The 16,022-nt window shown below is 33.6% G+C and overlaps 1 protein-coding gene and 1 non-coding gene across 2 annotated transcripts; both read left to right on the plus strand.

The window, feature by feature from the left end:
• The first annotated feature begins 2,252 nt into the window (after positions 1-2,252).
• LOC120074435 (probable proteasome inhibitor) lies at positions 2,253-6,495 on the plus strand. The gene is made up of 9 exons (XM_039027554.1): positions 2,253-2,555; positions 2,639-2,816; positions 2,911-3,054; positions 3,485-3,619; positions 4,404-4,481; positions 5,490-5,524; positions 5,605-5,665; positions 5,765-5,842; positions 6,120-6,495. The coding sequence occupies exons 1-9, from the start codon at positions 2,381-2,383 to the stop codon at positions 6,190-6,192; spliced, it is 957 nt and encodes a 318-aa protein (XP_038883482.1). The 5' UTR covers positions 2,253-2,380; the 3' UTR covers positions 6,193-6,495.
• An 871-nt stretch (positions 6,496-7,366) lies between these two features.
• On the plus strand, positions 7,367-7,439 carry TRNAA-AGC. Its single transcript has one exon. It is a non-coding gene; the product is annotated as a tRNA-Ala (tRNA).
• The last annotated feature ends 8,583 nt before the right edge of the window (positions 7,440-16,022 follow it).

The following is a 16,022-nucleotide window of genomic DNA, read 5'->3' on the forward strand; positions in this document are numbered from 1 at the left end:
AAGAATTAAAGGTACCATAATTTTATAATTCAAATATTAGAGAATCATATATATATCATAGATATTCTTATAAAATATTTTTGACAAATGTGATATAATCGTCTTATTCAATATTTGTTTGTATAAGGGTACAAAAATAACTCTTTTTGTCCATTTCCTGTTATAAAGAAATCACAACATGAGATTTACTTCATATTGATGATTTGAGCAGAAACGCCTGAAGAGATTTCAAAGACAATAGAATTTTTGAAGAAAGAAATTGAGATGATAAATTTTGCCCCAGTTTGCAAATAAGCATAAAGCAAATGAAATTGCATCAATTTATACATTAAAGATTTTTTGTGGATTATACATTATTGAATACTTCTATGGTGGTTCATTCACTCGATGTGAAAAGGATATATCATCTGATCTTAGAAAGATGATGAAGAATGTTAGGTCATGAAGAACCATAAATTTTAAGAAGTAAGTGCACTTATATAGTTTGACTAGTTTATACATTGCACTTTATAGTATTTTTCAGTAATGTTGTTACATATATATGATATACCTCCAAAAGGAGGATATTGGAGTAGAGTTAAACATATGATATGTTTTATTTAAGAATTAGTTTATATTCATTTATTTTATTCTAATAAATCTATTATGATCTAGTTGGTTGTGAAGATGCAGGTTCCATACAAGCTAGATCTTAAATAGGTACTTAGTATATGGAGAAGAAATTTTATATCATGACGATCAGTGAAACAAACCATTACGATTACTTCCTCCAATCATGCTGAAATTCTTGCAATTCACGAGGCTAGTCGAGAATATGTATGCTAAGATCAACAACTCAACATATTCGTGGAACACGTGGTTTGTCTTTTAGTAAAAATCTTCAAATGATATTATACGAAGACAACATAACATGCATATCTCAAATCAAAGGAGATAGAACAACGCGTATTTCACCAAAGTTTTTCTACACTCATGATCTTGAAGAAAATGGTGACATCACTATACAACAAATTTGTTTGAAGGATAACCTAATATATTTATTTACAAAATCATTACCAATTGCAGCCTTTGAGAAATTGGTGCACAATATTGGAATGCGGCGACTCAAAGATAAGTGATGTATATGAAAGGGAGTAAATATACTGTATTCTTTTTAAGAATATTAGATTATATGAAATATGCATTCTTTTTTTCCTTCACTAGGATTTTTTTTCCAATGGGTTTTTTCCTACTAAGGTTTTAACGAGACATATTATATATATATATAATGGGTATCTAAGGGGGAATATTATAAATATTATGATAATAGATGCCCATAAGATGCTCATGTTTAGTGTCTATTGACCATGTGTCATGCCCTCATTTCCCAAAGTGTCATGTGTCATGCACTCGTTTCCCAAAGTGTTGCTCATGTGTCTCAACATTACACATTATTAATGTCCATGTAACCCATCTAGTACTTGCCAAATTGCCTATAAATAGTAGTATTTGGTGGGTTTTGGAATACACATACATCGGACAAAATCCAAAAAGATTGGAGAAAGTGGAGAAATTCGTCCTTTTTATTTTATTTACTTTTGTTATTTATTTATTTCATATATTTATATATTATGTTTAGTTTATTTTTATATCTGTTTATTTTATTATTATATTTTATTGGTATCTGTGTTCATGTTGTACTACTCAAGTTCACGATAGAAAAAAGGCTATTCATCTTGGTGGATTTTTATTTTTACTTGAAGCTCGAAAAAAAGAGGTTATGAAATTCTTGGACTTGTGCTACCAAAAGAGGTTATTAGACAAAATAATGTTAAAATTACTTTCACCAATTGGTGATTGAAGATGGCATAGAGCATGATACTTACTCCTCAATTAATATTTGATTTTCACATAAGATTATAATATAAAATATTTTCAATAGAAGATATTCTTTTTTTTTTTCTGTTTTGTAGTGAACTTGTGGGGATATTAATGTTAAAGATTGGAAGTGAGTATTTAATTAAAAATCCAGGTTAAAAGTATATATCTTAAGGTTAGAAATCAAATTTAAACAAAACTCGAATGATAAAATTGTTAAATATTTTAAAATCTAAAGACTAAATTGAAATTAAACCTGTAATTCAAAGATTAAAAACTATAACATTTTGAAAACTATAGATAAAATAAAAACTAAAGATTATGGGACAAAAACATATTTTTCCCCAAAATTTACTTGAAACTAATAGCAACTCATTAATGACTTAAAACTTTTCTTGCTACCAAAGTCATTTAGACGTGTCCCCTTCACTTGCACGCTCGCTCGGTTTCTCTCTTTCGTTTTGGTCCGTCGGAATTCAATTCAATTCCAGAAGAACAAAGAATCTGCAAAACCGACACAAAAATGGTGAACGAGCAATCGGTTATGGCCGTCATCAGGGCAACTAGGGCTAGCTTTCGCAATGACTATGACAAGGTCGCGTTTGCCGTTCACGCCACATTTCTCGCCTCCGGCTTCGTGCTGACTGCCACCGGACCTTCTGCTTTTACTGAGGCCGCCTTTTCTTCTCCCTCAACGGGTATGACTTCTTTCTGCATTGACAACAACACTTTAGATTTCTTCCCATGTTTAGTATTTCTGAGTCTTTGATTGGGGGTTTAGATGAAGTTAGTATCGAGGGCTGGAACGAATTAGAGGATGAATACGCATACATTTACGCAAACCTTGAAAAGGATGCTAATTGGAAGAAGGTGATAGTCAAGTGCCTGGTTATGAACGGGAAATTGCTTATTGATGCCTTGATTGATAAGAATTCGGAGCCGCTGCATCTTGAAATCGAGTAAGCTCTCCCGGATCTTTGTTTATTTTGGAAAATGAGTAAATTTTCCTGTTTCGAGATTTAATTTCGTTTTTTTGTTCTTTTTAATTTTTAGCGTTGAAGAAATCGTCAATCCGAATGGGGGAAGTAACTATTCAACGCAGTACAGAAATCTGGATAAACTGGTGAAACGCTTGGACTTGGAAATATTGTCTAAATTGGATGGTTCTTCAAAAGCTACGACAAGCAATCCTGCAAGGTAGTGATTATACGTACGTTGTTTTCATTATTCATTTTTACTGAAGTTATTAAGAGGCATTTTGGTGTACCTACTACGATTAATCTTTCTGTGATTCTTATTCATTGGCGTGTTATGTTATACTTATGAATCGAATTTAAGTTACCCTTTTGTTTTGAAAGCTACACACAATTTGCTCATGCTGCTGAATTTTGAGTTCACGTTCATGCGTTACCTCTTCAAAATTGTTTTAGGATGTTGCAATATCCTTAGTTTCTTATGTTGAGTTAATATTCGGTTTATAAAGATTTGATCTTTCCTATGGAACTCAAATGACAGTCAGTTGATCCCATTTCTAGTATTCACGTGACCTGGTATGGAAAAAATCTATGCCTCTGGCAATTGTACTTTAATATGATTCTTTGCATTCTACATGTTTTGTGATTTGCAGGGCAGAGAGTAGTGAAAGATCATCTGCAGTTGTAAATGAGCCCGCTTCTGGAATCCCTGAGACTCGTAGTCCCCCATCGAATATGCCTCTTTATGGAATTCCCCAGCGTCCTGGTCCACTGATTGATCCTTCAGGGTCTCTATCTCTATGTCTTCACACATCTGCACTCACAGAATATCATGGCATAATTTTAGAAATATGTTGGGTCTTGACTTGAAGTTTTTAACTATTATATACTACCATGGTTTTAGATTTGTGTTGGGTGCCATTATCACTGTCTTGTGCCCCTAACATTCAAATTTGCTAGTATTTAAGTTTCGAACAGTAATTTGAATGCCATTTTTCTTTATGAAATTTTCATGATACCATGCTTTCCCCTTCATGGGTAGATCACACCAGGGAGAGGAAAGATCTGTGTGATTTTAGCTTCGGGCACCATGCTTGTGTTAAAAATGATAACGATCACTGGTCATGCTTTCATTGCATGTGATGGTTTTCTCAACCTTCGAGAGATCTAAATCTAACATAACTGATTAGTTCCCACCTTTTCTGTTAGCATGATATGGTTCCTTTCACTCTCAGGCCTGATACCCATAAGAAACTGTCAATTTGGCATAATTTGATATTACTCTTATTTTGCTGAATTTATTCTGCCACTTCAAACAGAAACCAGTTCCTCTTAGCATTTATATGCTGTGATTAGTTTGACACAAGAAGGTGCTGTTTTCCTTTGTGATGGTCGAATGTTTAGTAATATTTATTGGCTAGGATTTTGTGTCTTTTGTCCAATCCTTGCAGACAATGTTAACTATCAATTTAGAATCATGACTAAGATTCCTTACAAATAATTTAGCTATGAGTCTGTATCACATGAGTGAGTTGACATAGTCTGAACGTGGCTGATTTTTTGCTCTCTCAGAGTTGTAATTCCTCCTATTAATCCCTTTGGTGGTGGCGATCTTTTCCCTGGACCTGGTGCTGGAATGTACCCCGCTAGGTAATTTATTTAAATTCATCGATAATCTTTGTATATGTGGCTGTTGTAGGCATGGTTGTTAAAAGCGTCTGATACAATGGAGAGAAATCGATACAGATTGCGAGTGTGAATCGAAAATAATAAGAATCATACGATTTCAAAGTTGAATCATGTGAATCGTTTCAAGAATCGGATTTTCTGATTCAAGAAATACCAAAAAGTGAAGAAAGAAAACGACGACGACAAAAAAATACCTCGTGGACGTTGGATGTTGCGTTACTAGCCGGAGAAGACAATGTATAGTTGTCGGTGATTAAAAGAAAAAAGAAAGGGAAAAAGAAACAGAGACCTGCATTGGTGCAAAGCAGTCACGAAGAACAAAGCAGACAGAAGAAAGAAGAATATGAAGTAGTTGAGACAAATGAAAAAGTTTGAGAGGAGGCGTGAAGAAAGAGTGGAAGTGAAAAGACAAGTGTTGTATGTGTGATTCATATCATTATTCAATATTATTAACCAATTTCAATTTCAAAGCATTAACTCCTTTTTTTTTTTTTTATTATTATTTTTATAATTAATAGTTTAATAAATTCTTCTTTTTCTATCATGTATACAGGTGCAACATAATTGTAATGTGACTCTTCATTTCTTTCCATCCTAACCGTTAGTTAAAATTTTATTCTTTCAAAGAAGTTTTATTGTTTTTAAACTTCAAAGTTTCATACTTATTTTGTAGTTGATTGATGTTCTTTTTATTGGGTGTTTAAAGCTTTGGAGTTAGATATGCTTTCAAATTTATTTTAGGGTTAATTTAATGTTTGGCTAATTATTTCTCTTTGTTGGACTTTGTTATTTATATTTATATTTAAACGTTGTTCATCAAATTAAAACTTACGTACACGATACATTTCCATATGTTATACCTTAAAATTCCATTTCAATACGTGTTCCATTTCACGATTTAACAACCTTAGTTGTAGGTGCAAAATATCATGCTAATTTTGTTTTTGTTTTTCCAATTAATAACTTCAGAGGTGGTTTTAGCGGCGATGGAAGCATGCTTATAGGTTTGTGAATTGTTATTCTCTCTTCTAGTATTAGATTGAAAACAAGCATAATTTCACTCTTTTACAATTTTATAATGCAGGACCTAATGATCCGCGATGGTTTGGAATTGGTAGAGGACCTGGTTTTCAAGGCGGGCAGCCGTGAGTCGATTAGCTCTCTCTCTCTCACGCACACGCGCGCACACACTTTCATCTTTGCATTACAATTGCTGCTAACTCTTAAATTTTCTGAAACAACAGGGGTGTTCCTCCAGGTGCTCGTTTTGATCCATACGGTCCACCTGATGTTCCTGGGTTCGAGCCAAATCGGTTTGTTAGGTATTTGGAATTATCCTTACATTGCCATTTCATATGGTTGCACTCTTTGGTGTTCCTGAGGTCTAAACTTAAATGTTAGATTAATAATTCTCTATTAGCGTTTATCATTTGCTGAATGTTGTGACGACTAAAATCGAACCATGTATCTTAAGGATATAGTAATTAGCCCATATGTCATTCATAGAAAACAATTAGTGTTAGGAGACAACTTTGAAGAAAAAACTAGTTGGACTGGCAGGCTAATTAACTTGGATGTTTCCTCTTCCATTTCTTACAGAAATCCTCGGAGACCAGGAGGAGGGACTCATCCGGACCTGGAGCATTTCGGAGGCGGTTCCGATTTCATATAGTCGGCCATAATGATGAAGCTTCTGAAAGTTAGAAGGTTTAGGGAAAGACAATAAATTTTAGTGATCGATGGTCTATCTATCCTTATGGATGCTTGTATTGAGTTCCTCTCTTGAAGTTCTTTTTTTTGTGTTTTTGGTGGCCTGTAATGACTGTGTATAGTAGTACTGTGAATATGGGAATGGTGTTTACTAAGTTTAAGAATGCTTTTTTGATCGTTACTTGTCTAGTTGTCTTGACACTGTGTTGGACTGATGTAATTTCTCAACTTTCGTAATGTCCCTTCCATTGTCCTTTTGCTACTAGCTTTTGGAATCTTCTCTTGCCTTTGGTTGGTCCTTCACTTGTTCTAATAATACTTTTGATGCCTTGATCTCTGTTTTAGTGGGTCATCCTTTTGGTGGTATTAAACAAATGCTTTGGTTGGCTTTCATTCGTGCCTTCCTTTGGTGCTTATGGGGTGAAAGGAATGGAAGACTTTTTGATGACACTTGTTCTTCTAGTGCTCGTTTTTTAGAACTTGTTTGATCTACTGCTTTTTCTTGGTGTAAATTAACACACCTTTTTGCACAGTTCAATTTATCTTTTCCAATTAGTAATTGGAGATCTTTCTTGTAATATCCTTGCTTGGGGTTTTCCTCTTATATCAATGAAATGTTTCTTTTACCAAAAAAAAAAAAAAAAACTATTAATTCTCTCGATTCAACCTTTTTAACTTCGAGTTGTTCATGTTTGCATTTGGCAGCTATCTCTTTTCATTGTTGTTATTTCATAATAATAAACTAAGAAATTAAAAATTTGAAATGGTCTCGAACAAGAATTGCACACTTGTTAATCTCTAAACAAGTTGTTAATTAAAATCTGAAATTAAAACTTGTTAATTCACTGTCTTAAAATTCTTTACCTTAGCTAAATTTTAATACTTGTTGTATAGGTCCACGAACTTTTATTTCTTAATCTCTAAACGGTAAAAATGTCTTTTATATTTTGAATTTTCACTTTTTTGTTCAAGAGATTTGTGAATTTTAAAAATTATTGAGTAGGTCAAACGATTTATTAGAAAGTCTTAAAGAAATTAGAATTACATTGACCTAATCAAACACGTTCAGAAAAAAAAATCGAAAGTTGCAGAAATTCACATTTTATTATTACATATCTATTGAGCATTCCCATAACGGGGATGTAGCTCAGATGGTAGAGCGCTCGCTTAGCATGCGAGAGGTACGGGGATCGATACCCTGCATCTCCACTTTTTCGTTTATTTTTGGGTTATTTTGTAAACTTAAAATTAAATTAAATTGTAAAGTGTGGGCGTGCCGGAGTGGTTATCGGGCATGGGGCTTTGCAAATTCAATTTCTGTTATATTTATTTATTTGATTAATTTTTTTTTGTTTCCATAGTTTCGTCCCATATTTGATGATTTTCCTCCTTCCAAAAGAATATATATTCTATTATACTTCTAAAATCATGTTTCTGTTTCCATAGTAGTTAGGAATTACAAAAAAAAAAAAAAAAAAAAAAATAGTGATACCAAAGTAGAATAGTCAGGTTTCATATTTTCAACTTGTTGGCACTTGGATCTCGTTTATGTTGGGTTTCATTACGAGTGTCTAGTAGTCTTGACCTCTCACTCACTTTTTTTTTTGAATTGATATTTAAACTTGTCCAAACTGACTTATGTAAGAGATCCTCGCACTGGTGTAGTGTTGAGCCTATTATACCCTGATACGTAAGTTTGATAAATTTAGCTAAGCATGAAAAAGAAGTTAAGGTTGACCCTCTCCTTTATGGATTACTTACTCTTTGCCTATGGGGTGGTCGAATTTTTATAAGCTTGTTCTCTGACACACGACTATGGTTACATGTGATAGCAGAATTGTCAAGGGCATTGCGAGACTCGAGGTTGTCCTTTCTTTAATACCTACCTGTGGTTACGTATAACACCGGCTGTGTTAGGGAGATTGTGGGTTTCGAGGTTACAAGACGCTAGATGAGCTTGTGTGGTCAGCTTGAAGATTGAGCTCAACTTGGTTATCCATTGAGCTCATCTAGTCGACTTGAAACTCGAGACTTGATTTTTTTCATTTTGAGATGTACGTTCCCTTATGCCTCCTCCCAATATCTTATGTGTTGGGTCATTTCACAATTTGTGAAGGCCCAACATTTAAGGCCCAAAAATTGACTTTTAGATTATTCTTAAATAATCTTGAAGTCGTCTGTTATTTTGACAGATGAAAATTGAGAGAAGTAAAAATGACAATAAGGAAAAATTAGAACAAAGAAGTCATTTGTACTACAATGTTTTTCAGCTTGTTGGGGTCAATCCATGGTCTAATCGAGCTGAAATTTTGACAACATGTTCTTAATGAAGGTCTTCAATCTGAACGTGGAAATTTCATTTGAAGCTACTTATAGTCAGATACAGTGGATAATTGGTTACTAACATTAAGTGAGATCTTTCTAATTTATTCTTCATTATTGTTGCTCTTATTTGGCAAGTTTGTTAATCTTGAGATATATTTTATGTATGCCTCTAGTTGTAATTAAAGAGAACTCACTGTACCTATTATTTTGATTATAGTAGAGATTTTGAGCTTCAATCCATGGTCTTTTACTCCTCACATTGAGACGGTTTTCCATATTAAAATTGCTTGTGTTCTTACATTAAAATTACTTGTGTTCTTATTTGATTGCTATTGTTGTTATTTCTAGTTGATTAGTATTCTATTAGATTCACAAGAGTGGGATAATTGATCCAAAAGATATAATGTTTATCCCAACAAAGTGGTGTCAGAGTGTTGGTTAATTTAATTGTGATTGTCTTGTGTTGAATATGGATACTAGTTTAGCTAAGATGGTTACCTTTAATGGGTCAAATCATCAAGTTTGGAAAAGAACGATGGAAGATATTTTTATATGAGTGATTTGCATCTTTCAATTTTTTCTGAATAGAAGCCTGTCGATAAAATGAATAAGAAATGAGAATTATGCCATAGGAAAGTGTGTGAGATTATGAGAATTTGGGTAGAAGATAATTTTCTAAACCATATTGGTGAAGAAACTCATGCACAGAACTCTATGGAACAAGCTCGAGTCGCTATGTGCCCCTAAAACTGGTATTAATAAAATGTTTTTGATTAAACAAATGATGAAGTTGAAGTATCAAGATGGAACATCCATGTTAGATCACTTGAATACATTCCAAGATATCATGAATCTGTTATATAGGATGAACATCAAGTTTGAGGATGCTATATACGAGTTATGGGTTCTTGGTACATTGTTAAACTCGTGAGAGATATTAGAATTTCCTTATCGAACTCCGCTCCAAATGGTGTAGTAAGTATGAACATAGTAAAAAGCAGCATATTGAAGGAATAGATGAAAAGAAAGTCATAGGGCTCTTCTTCACACTCAAATTTTCTTGGTACTAAAAAAGGGGGGAGGAGTAAAAACAAAGGTCCGAGGGGTAAAGAAAGAAGCAAAAGTAAAAGTGATCGATTGGCAAATGTTGAGTGTTACCATTGTCATGCGAAAAGACATATAAAGAAGTATTTTCGAAAATTTAAAAGGGACAAGAAAAATGATAAAGACAAGGAAAAGAAGAATGACGATGCTAGTGATGCAGACACAATTACTATAGCCACCAAAGATTCTTACATCGTATTTGACGGTGATGTTATAAATCTTGCTACACAATAGAGCAGATGGGTGATTGACAGTGGAGTCTCAGTGCATGCTACATCAATTAGGGATTTCTTTGCATCCTATACACCTGGTGATTTCGGTAGTATTAGGATGGGTAATGACAAAAAAAAGTAATTGACATCAGAGATATACACTTGGAGAACAATAATAGTTCTAAGCTGATTTTGAAGAATGTGAAACACATTCTTGATATTCGAATGACTTTGATTTCAAAAGGTAAGCTTGATGAAAAAGGTTTCTGCAATACATTCTATAACAGTAAATAGAACTTACTAAAGCCTTTATGATGGTAGCTAAGGAGAGAAATATTCCTCACTATATGATATGGAAGCTAAGATCACTGATTGTGATATAAATACAGTGGATGATGAAGCGAGTGTTGAGCTTTGGAATAAAAGACTCAGTTAGATGAGTGAGAAAGGTTTGAAGATATTAGAAAAAAAAATAATCTTCCTAATATAAAGAGTGCACGCCTAAAAAGTTGTCCTCATTATTTAGCAGGAAAGCAAATAAGAGCCACTTTTAAGGTGTCTCAACATTCAGAAAACCAAATGTACTAGACTTGGTATATTATGATGTGTGTGGTCCTATGAAAATAAAAGCACTTGGAGGTGCATCATATTTTGTGATGTTTATTGATGACCATTCAAGAAAAATATGGGTTTATATCTTGAAGACTAAAGATAAGGTGTTACAAGTGTTTAAATAGTTTCATGTCCTTGTTGAGAGAGAAACTGGTACAAAGTCAAAAGTGTATTAGGATAGATAATATAGGTGACTATTGTGGACCTTTTGTTGAGTATTGTAGAAATCATGATATTTGACATCAAAAGACACCTCCTAAGACTCCTTGGTTAAATGGGATAGCAGAGAGAATGAACAGAGAACCAGTCGAGAGAATGAGATGCTTAAAGGGATTGAATCCCAATGCGGAAGCATTTAAACGTTTTTATCTTTGAATTGGGATTGGAAAAAATCAAAATTAATTTTATAGAATTAAAAGGTTAGGCTCCAATGATTATTTCAAAATCAATTGATCCTTGTTTTACCCTTAGTGAACTAGTAGGGGACCTAATGGACCTACAAATTAAAAGCTCCAATGATTCGAGATTAAGTTAATCAAACTCTTTAATTAATATAATCAATATTAATTAACTATGGGTCACTCCACTAAAGATGTACAACTACAGTCTTCGCACTATAAATATATTTTTGTGTCCATGGATATAACCAATCATCAATAAGTCAATCCTTCAAGAATTGCTCGTAATTACAATTCGGTCAAAATTACCATTTACCCCTGTAACTACATCTTTCTTCTCAAGTCCCACTGATCCTTTAATGAACAATTTGTTTATGGTTCTACTATAAACAAATCCCTCTCGGGCCAATGAGAGGGAGGGGCCCTTTGTTCCAAGCCTAGAGTTAGTACTTAAGAGAGCAATTCATCTACTTTTTCTGAAAGCGAAAAGGAGCGAATTCTATCTTGCGGAGTTATGTTTCAAGCTTTCTACTTGGACAAATCCCCAAAATGGTAGGCTTTTTAAGTCGGTGACTCGGGCCACTCTCACCCATACAAATTAAGGGATTGTCCCTATAGATAGGAGTCCATAACTCACTCAGGATTGAGATCGAGTTACTTATGGTCATATTATGAAATGTTAGTCTCTTCAGCTAATGGTATTATAAAGAGTGATTAATCATTTTTCGGTCTAGTCTTATACAAACTCTTTGTATAGATACCTCTACTCATATGTCCCCATATGAACGATTTGGATCAAATCATGTGTAACACATACAACTTTTGTAACACTTACAATGTGGGTTATATCCGTAGTGTCACCAAGATAAAACATCTAATTTTACCCATATACTGCAGACCTTTTAGGTTATTACTTGAAGACAATCCACTTGTGTGTCTACCACATACTGCTCAAGCTACATAAAATAACTTGGATCTTAGTTTATTGGATTGAGTAAATGCGTTTTAGATGTCGAATAAACTACTGCTTATTTTATTGAATAAATAATTTATATTTACAAATTACAAACTACAAGATCCACGAGATTCATGACACTAAATCCAACAATCTCCCACTTGTCCTAAAACGAGGGTATACTTTATACCCCATAATACTTCTACTTGCCTAGACAAGATGACCCATATCCCGTAGACTTAGACTCTTCAGGTGGCTTGAAAAAACTCTAGCCATGAAGGCCTTTGTAAATGGATAAGCAACATTGTGCTATGAAGCAATCTTCGTGATGATCTCGTCTCCCCGTTGCACAATCTTCCATATGAGATGATACTTGTGCTCGATATGCTTTCCTCTCTTATGGCTCCAAGGCTCCTTGGAGTTTGCCATAACATCACTATTATCATAGTATAGGCTGAAGGCCTATAACGAGGGCATAAAACAAGGGCATACTTTATACCAACAATCTCCCACTTGTCCTAAAACGAGGGTATACTTTATACCCCATAATACTCCTACTTGCCTAGACAAGATGACTCATATCCCATAGACTCAAACTCTTCAGGTGGCTTGAAAAAACTCTAGCCATGAAGGCCTTCATAAATGGATAAGCAACGTTGTGCTCTGAAGCAATCTTTGTGATTATCTCGTCTCCCCGTTGCACAATCTTCTATATGAGATGATACTTGCACTTGATATACTTTCCTCTCTTATGGCTCCAAGACTCCTTGGAGTTTTTTTATAACACCACTATTATCATAATATAGGCTGATTGACATTGACATATTTGGAATCACTTCCAAGCCTGTCAAAACTTTCTAACCCAAACAGCTTCTTTTGCAGCTATATACTCTGCTTCCATGGTAAAGTAAGCAATACAATCTTTCTTAATGTTACACCATACTATAGCCCTTTGTTAAGAGTGAACACTGATCCTGATGCAGATTTTCTAGAATCATTATTTATATAAAAATAAGAGTCAGTGTATCTTATAAGGATTAAATCTTTAGCACCATACATAAGTATATAGTTTCTTGTTCTCCTAAGATACTTGAGAATAATTTTAACCGTCATCCAGCGATCAAATATTGGATTAGATTGATATCTATTGACTATTCCCACCGCATAGCAAATATCTGACCTAGTACACAATATGACATAGATGATGATATCTACTATAGATGCATATATAGGGAATCTGTCTTATCTTTTCAACCTCTTGAGGTGTCGTAGGACACTATTCCTTAGACAGGATTATTTCATGTTTGAAAGGTAATAAACCCTTCTTGGAATTCTGCATCGAATACCTGACAAGCATTTTATCGATATACGATGACTGTGACAAGGCTAGCATTTTGTTATTATGATCTTTAATGAACTGGATCCTTAAAAAAAAAACGTGCTTCACCCAAATCTTTCATTTGAAATTGTGCAACCAACCATTTTTTAACATTATTCAATAAGCCTACTTCATTCCTAATGAATAGGATATCATCCATATATAATACTAAAAAAGCTACTAAACTATTAATGATTTTTTTATATACACAAGGTTCATCAATATTCTGGTCAAAGCCATAAGATTTAATCATAGTATTAAATCTTATTTTCTAAGATCGAGATGCTTTCTTTAATCCATAGATAGACCGATTAAGCTTGCAAACTTTTTGCTTTTGACCATGTAGATATTTTTATCAAGGTTACCATTCAAAATGGCAGCCTTGACGTCCATATGTCATATTTCATAGTCATAATATGTGGCAATAGACAAGAGAATATATATAGAGACTTTAACATGACAACATGTGAGCAAGTTTCATCATAATCCACTCCTTCAACCTAGGTATGTCCTTTTACCACTAGTTTAGCTTTAAAGGTTTACACCTTTCCATTCTACACATTTCTTCCTCTTGTAGATCCATTTACAACCTATAGGCTTTACCCTATCAGGTTGATCTACAAGATCCCAGACTTGATTGAAACACATTGAATCTATCTCAGGATTCGTGACTTTAGTCCATTCATCTTTGTCCACATCACCCATTGCCTGGTTATAGATTAATGGATCTTTGACACCAACATTTGGTATGACAACTTAAGTTTCTATTAAACCCATATAGTGAGAAGGTTAGGTAATAAATCTTCCACTACATCGAAGCTCCCTTAATTCTTAAGAAGAATGTGATTGACTAGATGAAACAACATCAACACCCTTTGTGAAGTGTTGGGTTCTTCAACAACTCTTATTGAAGTTTCAGTAGTTTCATTGGAAAGTTCATTCGATACGATTCCACTTCTTGGTTTATGCTCCATAATGTAGTCTACCTCCAAGAAAGTAGCATTTGTCGATATGAACACTTTATTCTCTTTTGGATCATAAAAGAGACCACCTATCGTTTCTTTTGAGTAGCCTATAAATAGGCATAACTTTGAACGTAGTTTCAATTTCTTTGGGTTAGCCACTGGCACATGGGTCGGATGCCCCCAAATCTTGAGTTGTCCTAAACTACTTTTAGGTCCTCTCCATAATTCAAAAGGTGTTTCAAAAACACTTTTGGATGGAATTTGGTCCAAAAAATAGGTTGTAGTCACCATTGCATAACCCTATAACGAATTAGATAGAGAAGCATAACTCATCATCGATCAAACTGTGTCTAACAATTATGGAATGACATATCTATATACTCTCCACCTCGATCTGATCGAAGTGCTTTTATCTTTTTACCCAATAAACTCTCAACTTCAACCTTATATTTCTTGACTTTTCAAGTGTATCAAACTTATGTTGTAATAGGTAAACGTACCCAAATCTAGAATAGTCATCTGTAAAAGTGATGAAGTATTCATACCTTCCTCTTGACTTAATATTTAATTGGATCATAAAGGTCTGAACGTAAGAATTCTAAGGCCTCTTTGGTTCTTAGGGGTGCAAGCTCACATCGCCCAAACTGACAGAACCGCCCAAACCAATCAAAACTGCGGTGATACGATGTTGGTTCTTATGGAATATGAAGCATGCAATGGAAGCAATTAAAATTAATAAGCACTCTAATTACATTTAACTTGAGTTTTAAAAGCATGCACAACCAAATTTCCAAAAGAGGGTTTCATTGAAAACATACCTTTGAAGAATTCCTCCAATTTCAAGCTGCTCCTCACGAATTCTCAGCTTCAAATCTTCAGTGAACCACCAAGAGATCTTCTTTACTATTCTCAGCCTTGAATTTGAGTAGTGGAATTCAAGATTGAATTGAATTTGATAAGAATTAGTGAGGGTTTGAGAAGATGATGAATTTCTCCAGATTCCTCTCAAAATCTATTATTCAATTCCCTTCCATTTATGAAATTAGAGAGTTTTTATGAGATATTCACTAGCAAACACTAATTTTGGCAACAATTGACACTTCAATTGAAATAAGTTGGTGGCCTAGATGTTGGATTTAGAAAGAATCCACCAAACCATCAAATTTTCTGGATTTTTCCACTAACATTATATTAATTTTCAAGTTCTATTATTTTAATTCAAAATTAAACAAATACCAAATTCAATTTTTAAAATTGAATTTGAAAATTGAAAATTAATTTGATTTTAATTAATTAAATAATAATTTAATATCAAATATTAAATTAATCAAACACCTAATTCATACATGAATCCTATTCATGTAATTAATATTTAAATCAATATTTAAATATTATAAACTCTCTAATTTCATTTAGTTTTGATAAATTAAACGTTAATTGGATCGAATATAATTATAACCCTCATTGCAATTTGAATAATTCAAATTGAAATTCAATTTGAACACTTCAAATTAAAATCATTTTAAATTCACTCAATTTACTGATTCAAGGTGTTCATATTTTACGAGCTAGTAGAGGGACCTTATGAACCTACAGAGCTCCAACAACTTGAGATTAATTGACTAAACTCTTTAGATCGAATTAATCAATATTCGTTAACTACCGAGTCACACCACTATAGCTTGATAGTTGCACTCTCCTCATTGCAGATATATTTGCATCCACTTGATTTAACCATAATTAGTAAGTCGACCCTTTACCGATTGTTCGTAATAACGGCTGGGTCAAATATTAGTTTATCCCCGAAATTACATATTGGTTCTTAAGTTCCACTGATCCTCTA

Source organism: Benincasa hispida, chromosome 3 (assembly GCF_009727055.1).
Source record: "Benincasa hispida cultivar B227 chromosome 3, ASM972705v1, whole genome shotgun sequence".
In the NCBI taxonomy this organism is placed as follows: domain Eukaryota; kingdom Viridiplantae; phylum Streptophyta; class Magnoliopsida; order Cucurbitales; family Cucurbitaceae; genus Benincasa; species Benincasa hispida.

Coding starts and splice junctions, on each gene's coding strand:
- LOC120074435 (XM_039027554.1), top strand. CDS start 2,381: ATGGTGAACGAGCAATCGGTTATGGCCGTCATCAGGGCAACTAGGGCT. Junction 2,817..2,910: donor CCGCTGCATCTTGAAATCGA/GTAAGCTCTCCC, acceptor TTTAATTTTTAG/CGTTGAAGAAATCGTCAATC. Junction 5,525..5,604: donor CGATGGAAGCATGCTTATAG/GTTTGTGAATTG, acceptor TTTATAATGCAG/GACCTAATGATCCGCGATGG.